The sequence below is a fragment of the Entelurus aequoreus genome, linkage group LG16 (genome assembly GCF_033978785.1).
Source record: "Entelurus aequoreus isolate RoL-2023_Sb linkage group LG16, RoL_Eaeq_v1.1, whole genome shotgun sequence".
Lineage (NCBI taxonomy): Eukaryota > Metazoa > Chordata > Actinopteri > Syngnathiformes > Syngnathidae > Entelurus > Entelurus aequoreus.
Window position 1 is genome coordinate 48,653,614 of NC_084746.1, and position 8,332 is coordinate 48,661,945.

Here is an 8,332-nt window from a genome sequence, read left to right on the forward strand (position 1 = left end):
ATAATTACTGAAAGATGCCTCTAATTAATATAACTTCGAATGAAATACATTCATGGGTTATCAAATGCGTAATTGATTAATTTAATGTATATGATATTTAACAGGCTAATTAAGTATTTTAATATTTAATACATTTTTTCACAATTTAATAATTTTTCATTAATTATTTCACCTTTTTAATAATTGTCTATATTTTAACAGATGAAAAAAATTTATAAAGTGTTTCCACATGGGTTCATTCAAATAAATAAATGATTTTATTGTGAAATAATAACATTATGAATAATTAATTCAAACAGGAAATAAATACATTATGGAGTAATTAACAGCAAATAACACAATTTCAAGAAATAAACTATGAAATATTAGTTAAATAAATATTTAATTCAATTATTAATGACACATTAAGCAATTATTAAAATAAGTATTTATTTATTTATCCTGTCAGACTCTCTAAAGGAAAGCGCTGTATAACACTGTCGTGTCCATGCCACACAACAGGCGCAAATATTAAAGTAATCATAAAGTCATTTATCCAGGGTTTTATTCAAAGTGAGGCCCGAGGACAATTTTCTTTTTTGTTTTTAATTGATTTTTATAAAAATCGAATGAATTCAATATTAAAAGGAGCCATATGTAAGAATTTCATGTCAGGTCCTCATTTAATGGCTTTGATATGTCAAAAGTCATGAATAAATCATCTTCTTTTCGAATACCTCTATAACTGATAACAGTAGTTCAGCCGGAATATGCTCATTTCAAAATTAGATTTACAGCCCCGAAATCTTGTTACGGTTTTCCTTTCGATGCCCCGCCCTCTTAACCTGACTCTCACCAGATCCTTGTAGCTCCACATAAAGCTCTGGGCTCGAAGGCAATGCAAACTCCTTCAAGATAGCAAAAAATAATGAACCAATCAGATCGCCGGCGGGATTTCATAGATGTGACGTAGCGCCGAAGCGACTGTTTGATTCAAACAACAATGGCGGCACACAGAGAGGAGTCATGAGCTGACATTGATTCTGCATATTTTCTTTGCACAAACGACATCGATCGTCTACTGACATTGCTGCGTTGTTTCAGTAAAAGTTCTCTAACTTTTCGCTCTGTCGTTATTCAATATGGCGGCTGTTCTGTTTTAGATTTCCCAGCGTCGCTCTCATCAGCGTCACGGGTTGATTTCCACGTGAGTGGTTGAAGTAGCGCGTCATTCAAGATAACGGACAAGTGGTTTATCCAATCACATACAATAATTTGTTTACAAGGCCCCGTCTTCTGAAATACATCTCCTATTGAGAAGTCCCAGATCCTTGTGTGGAGCTCAGCGAACTACAAGGATCTGGCGAGAGTCAGGTTACCGCCCTCTACTGTTTGACCAACTAGAAAGTCTGTGAGTGTGTTACATCCAGGTTACCAGTTACGCACCGCCATTTTCATCTGGCTACGGCCACTGGTAAAGTTACTAAACATGTCAGACCTTAGAAAATATAAAAGGCCTTGTTACAATTCTCAACTTATTCATGACAAAACCTTGAACAAAACGAGGATTTGTATCAGGGGTGGGCAATTAATTTTTACCGGGGGCCGCATGAGCAACCCGAGCACTGCTGGAGGGCCACATCGACAATATTTCAATTACATTTTGCTCAATTTTTTTTTTATATATACCGTAAGATAAATAATAATAATAATAATTAATAATAATACTTTCATTTAACCTAACTTAACTTTATACCAAAAGCACTGCTTTGGAAATCATTTGTACCCCTTTCAGAGATCACATTTAGTTCCCCTTAAACATCCTCATGTTGCACAATGAAATGTAAGCATAGGATGAAGTGTGCATTCCTGTAACTTTCTCTAGTAACAACATTCCATGATTAATATAAATAAATTAACATTAATAATAAATGACAGTAAAATAAGCACACGTATGACTGAGGAGTCATAGTGTAACTTTGTGTGGTGTTTGAGTTGTCCGACTTTTTGTGTGGCCATAAACGCACCAGTGGTTTAGTGCTATGCGTGTTGGTGACAGATGACAAGTTGGTTTTGGCCTGGTTTGTACGGCAGAAAATGACTAGTTTTTCGAGATAGACGTGTTTTACTCATGTTTTTGGTGTGGTTATGGCCGAATATAAACAGTTTTGTTCAATAAAGTGATCGATAAAATTCCTGGCCTCGAAGCATCTCGATAGACGTTACAATAATTGAACGGTGTTCAATTGAACGGTGTTGACGAACACCGTTAGGGCCGCTTGTTGTCACTGTCACTCAAAGTTACATTGCAAAATTACACAGAATAAATGTGTTTATTTTGTTTAGAATTCAGATGGGATTTGATTTGGTGCGCTGCATATATTTGCTGTGCGCAGAGGACGCTTGAGCAGTGCGCAATTGCGCAGGCGCGCACCTTAGAGGGAACGTTGCTTGGCAGTCCATGTCTTGTTGAAAACACGCCATTCGTCGTCCACTTTTCTCTTTTTAGCGTCTCGGGTGTAAACCGTGCATCACTTGTCGCTGTGCACCTTCACTCACAGGTTACACACGGACACACGCCCATAAATAACACTTTTCAAAATAAAAGCAGCACGGTTGTATTGCGTGCATGACAGATGTTTTTTAAACTTTATTTTGTAATTTGTGATTGCAGCTGTTCACATTCACTCACAATCACGCACGCACGTACGTCCACACGGAAGTAATACAAATAACGCTTTTCAAAACAAAAGCAGCACCGTTGTATTGCACACTCGACATAGATACTTTTTTAAATTTATTTTGTAATTTATGATTGGCCTCACGCGGGCCGGACAGGGACGCACAAAGGGCCGGATGTGGCCCGCGGGCCGCAGAATGCCCAGGTCTGCTCTAAATGATGGAGACGATTGAAGGCTGAGAAGATTTTTTTCATCTGACGCCAAACTTGCTAATTTCCTACTTGATAGATAAGTCAGGCATTTACGTTTTCTTATTACTTGTAATAAATGGAACTGGACATTTCGTATGTAAACTATATTGTCTATATTATCTTGTCTAACAAAGCTAGTATGTTCGTGCAACGAATGCTTAGCATGCTAGCCCGGTCAATATATGCCCGCTAGTTTAATTACACATCGACATACAGGCTGACGGCAAAATATATTTTCGACAAATAAAACCTATGTGGATATGGGTAGTGTCGGTGCCTATTTCGTTCCAACATTAGCACGGCTGTCATGGCAATGTGAAACGTATGGAGACAGCCAAATCACATGATAAACAAATTCCCCATTCGTGTTTGCATATTGTGTACTACATGTACAAAGTTATATGGCAATCTGAAACAGTGGCATATAGGCACACCCTGGTAAAATGTCTCTTTAGTTTTGGGCGAACATTAGGCTGCTACTTATTTTCACCAGCATAACCATTGCTAGCGTTGGTTGTAGTTCATTTTAGTCTTTGTTTTCTGATAGTACTGACAATAACCATATGATTGCCATTTGTTGTGATATTGTATGCAGGCCTAACGCACTTCTTCCTGAAAATAGCTTAATTTCTGTGTAAAATGTGTTGGTTAGAGATTTGTTATTGACAAAACGCTTGTCTATTCAGCTATTATGGTCCCAGCACCTCAACTCCTAGTAAGAGGCAGTGGAAGTTTAAAGTTCCTTGGAGTAGCCCAGTCGATCGAGCTGGATTCGGCTGCGTATCTGGCAACCTCAGTCAGGAAGAGGACGAGGGGACTACAAAATTTTGACCATGATTGCAGCACCATTTCTGGCCAGATTCCTACATATGGCTCCTTTAAATAGCTATATTATTAGTTATTACACTAATATGTTAAACTGTATCGTAGTGGCCCACATCCTTTTTCAGCATGCTAGCTTCAGCGGAAACATTTTGGGCACTCCTGGCTGAATCAATTAAATATTTGTACTGCAATTACAGCCCTAGTCTGCTATATTATTGACATTTCAATAAGAGCCTGCAGGAGTCGTAAATGAGAAAGCCTCTAATAAACCCGTGTGGCCTCATTCGCTACGTAATAGCGGCTCCCGACCCGAGCAGGAAAAACAAGCTCAGCAGGCATGTAAAGAGGTGAACGCTTACTCAAGTTAACCTCAGGGCATACTCGCGGAGCGTTACGTCGGTGATCTCCAGCAGATCGCGGTGGAATTGGTTTGGTAATCCAATGTAGGTCAATGAAGGCTTAAACATGTTGAAAAAACATCAACATCTTAACTATTTGTACAATATGCAGAGGGCCATTAAAAAAACAAGCAGCAGGCCAAAAATGGCCCCAGACGGCACTTTGGACCGCTCTGGGTTATACTGATATAACATGAATGGATTGTGCGATTCCCCAGGCTGTCAATTAGGTCTTAAACAAGATGATGTGCTCGTTACTGACTCCTATTTGAATACATCTTCAAATGTCCTTTCTTATGAGGGTTTTATCGTGTGAGCTCGAGTGTTTTACCTTAGGGATGCGGGAGATGATGTCGGGATACTTGCTGGTGTTGTCCTCCTGGTTGCGGCTGAATATGTGAACCTTGCCGCTCTCCAGAATGTGAATCTGTTTGGCAGGGGAGCAAAAAAAACGGGCGTGAGTGCAACGCAACGCCACCGTGCCTGATGCATGCGAAGTAGGCAGGGAACAGCAATGAATGTCTAAAGCGTAGAAGTTTACATGCTGCAAGGGACCAGGAAAAGTGTCCCAATATATTAGTCACGAAGTCAGCCTTTTTATTCAGCTGTCGTGGTCGTGCATTATAATCTGTGCATCTGTTAATCAAAAGTGATATATCAGACGGACGATAACAAGTACATTCTCGTTCAAATTAGCCCAAGAAAAAAGACACGCAAGAGCATTGACCGCTGCACGAAATACACCCGAAAGTCAATAACTCTGGTGTTGATTAAAAACATAGGGTAATGCCGCTCATTTCTTATGTCACACGCCAAAAAGCTCAGTTTGTATCCAACAACGCACAAAACACTGAGCTTTGCATTATGTCTCACTATGCAACTTAGACAATGACATCATTTTGCATCTTGCATGTAATGTAAATTGGAAACACTGTCCTAAATCGACACATTTATAGGTATGACTATGAAGTCAAAGGTTCTTTGTCTGGGGCGTGTCCTCTTTGCCCCAAAGTCAGCTGGGATAGGCTTCAGCTCCCCCGTGAACCAAATGACAAACTATAAACAATAACCAGATTGGATTAATATAGTGCCTTTCAAGCTGACACTCCTTACAGTGCAACCGGAAAGTATACACAACGCTTAACTTTTTCCACATTTTGTTATGTTACAGCAGGGGTCAGGAACCTTTTTGGCTGAGAGAGCCAAATATTTTAAAATGTATTTCCGTGAGAGCCATATAATATTTTTAACACTGAATACAACTAAATGCATGCATTTTTAGGTAACACCAACATTTTTAGAGTATAATAAGTCTCTTATTCTTTTAATAACGTTGTTATTCTGAATCTAACCACTGATAAATAAAATACTTCTTACCATTAATGCAACTTCTTGAACAGGTGCAGTAGAAAACGGATGGATGAATTAAAATGCATGAAAATGTTTTATATCTCGATATCCGATATGCCGATATTGTCCAACTCTTTAATTACCGATACCGATATCAACCGATACCGATATCAGCCCGATATATACAGTCGTGAATTAACACATTATTATGCCTAATTTGGACAACCAGGTATGGTGAAGATAAGGTACTTTTTAAAAAAAATGAATCAAATAAAATAAGATAAATAAATTAAAAACATTTTCTTGAATAAAAAAGAAAGTAAAGAAATATAAAAACAGTTACATAGAAACTAGTAATTAATGAAAATTTGTAAAATTAACTGTTAAAGGTTAGTATTATTAGTGGACCAGCAGCACGCACAATCATGTGTGCTTACGGACTGTATCCCTTGCAGACTGTATTGATATATATTGATATATAATGTAGGAACCAGAATATAATAACAGAAAGAAACAACCCTTTTGTGTGAATGAGTGTAAATGGGGGAGGGAGGTTTTTTGGGTTGGTGCACTAATTGTAAGTGTATCTTGTGTTTTTTATGTGGATTTAATAAAAAATAAAATAAAAAATAAAAATAAAAACCGATACCGATAATAAAAAAAACCGATACCGATAATTTCCGATATTACATTTTAACGCATTTATCGGCCCATAATATCGGCAGACCGATATTATCAGACATCTCTAATCTTGAACGTTATTTTTAACACTGTGGTTACCAGCGGAATTATTCATTAATTATTGTGTTAAGCAATGTCAGCTAAGATTTACCTGAGAGCCAGATGCAGTCATCAAAAGAGCCACATGTGGCTCGAGAGCCATAGGTTCCCTACCCCTGTGTTACAGCCTGATTCCAAAATGGGAAAAAAAATATACATTTTTGTCTTCAAAATTCTACTCGCAATACCCCATTTGGACAATGTGAAAAAGCTTCTTTTTTTTAATTAATTTTTTGCATATTTATCAAAAAATAAAAAACAAAGAAATCCCATGACATAAGTATTCACAGCCTTTGCCATGAAGCACAAAAATGAGATCCGGTGCATCCTGTTTCAACTGATCATCCTTGAGACGTTCCTGCAGCTTAATTGGAGGCCCTGTGGTCAATTCAGTTGGTTGGACAATCCATGGTTCTCGCCCGGAAAAGGGTGGAGTGCCATCTCCGGGTTGCGGAAGAGACCCTGCCCCAAGTGGAGGAGTTCAAGTACCTCGGAGTCTTGTCCACGAGTGAGGGAAGAGTGGATCGTGAGATCGACAGGCGGATCGGTGCGGCGTCTTCAGTAATGCTGGACGCTGTATCGATCCGTTGTGGTGAAGAAGGAGCTGAGCCGGAAGGCAAAGCTCTCAATTTACCGGTCGATCTACGTTCCCATCCTCACCTATGGTCATGAGCTTTGGGTTATGACCGAAAGGACAAGATCACAGGTACAAGCGGCCGAAACTCGTAGAGATAGGGTGAGAAGCTCTGCCATCCGGGGGGAGCTCAAAGTAAAGCCGCTGCTCCTCCACATGGAGAGGAGCCAGATGAGGTGGTTCGGGCATCTGGTCAGGATGCCACCCGAACGCCTCCCTAGGGAGGTGTTTAGGGCACGTCCGACCGGTAGGAGGCCACGGGGAAGACCCAGGACACGTTGGGAAGACTATGTCTCCCGGCTGGCCTGGGAACGCCTCGGGATCCCCCGGGAGGAGCTGGACGAAGTGGCTGGGGAGAGGGAAGTCTGGGCTTCTCTGCTTAAGCTGCTGCCCCGCGACCCGACCTCGGATAAGCGGAAGAAGATGGATGGATGGATGGATGGATGGATGGACATGATTTAGAAAAACACCCACCTGTCTATATAGCACAAATCAAAATTAACTCAAAGGAATTGTCTGTAGACCTTTGAGACCGTTTTGTCTCGAGGCACAAATCTAGACCTCTTTGGCGTAAATGCCAGGCGTCATGTTTGAAGGAAACCATATAAATAAAATAACTAATAATGTTGTGGGGACGTCTTTCAGCAGCAGGAACTGGGAGACTAGTCAGAATAGAGGGAAATATGAATGCTGCAATGTACATTGACATCCTGGATGAAAACCTGCCCCAGAGCGCTCTTGAACTCACCCTGGGGCGACAGTTCATCTTTCGGCAGGACAACGACCCTAAGCACACAGCAAAGATATCAAAGGAACGGCTTCAGCACAACCCCATAAATGTTCTTAAGCGGCAAAGCCAGATGCCAGACTTGAATCCGATTTAACATCTCTGGAGGATTTCAGGAAAATGACTGTACACCAAATCTTCCTATCCAACCTGATGGAACTCAAGAGGTGCTGCAAAAAGGAATAGGCTAAACTGCCCGAAGCTGGGTGTGCCAAGCTCGTAGCATCGTTTTCAAAAAGACTTGAGGCTGTAATTGCTGCCAAATGTGCATCAACAAAGTATTAAACAAAGGCTTTGAATATGGCTTATGTACATGTGATTTGTTGGTTTTCTATATTTAATACATTTGCAAATATTTCTTTAGAAACGTCATTAATGGAAATTGTGTGTTGAATTTTATACAAAAATGAATATATTTCATTTTGGAATAAGGCTGTAACATAATAAAACGTGGAAAAAGTGATACGCTGTAAATACTTTCCGAATGCACTGTACATGTCTAAATAGATGGCTAAGGAAGTTTAACTGCAGTTTACCTTGGACCAGAATGAAGGCAGCAGATAAGTCACTGTGGTAACAGTTGCCTGCGGGATGCAAAGTACCACCAAACATTCCAGACATTGAACTGGTCCAAAGATGTCACAGCT

General features: G+C 40.0%; 1 protein-coding gene across 2 annotated transcripts in view; it reads right to left on the bottom strand.

The window, feature by feature from the left end:
• The window catches only part of lig1 (ligase I, DNA, ATP-dependent), a 109,486-nt gene that overhangs the window by 55,402 nt on the left and 45,752 nt on the right, over positions 1 to 8,332 (bottom strand). For both annotated transcript variants that reach the window (XM_062023164.1, XM_062023163.1), the window contains exon 18: positions 4,466 to 4,561. In XM_062023164.1, coding sequence (XP_061879148.1) covers positions 4,466 to 4,561 — 96 coding nt within the window. The remainder of the gene's footprint in view (positions 1 to 4,465; positions 4,562 to 8,332) is intronic.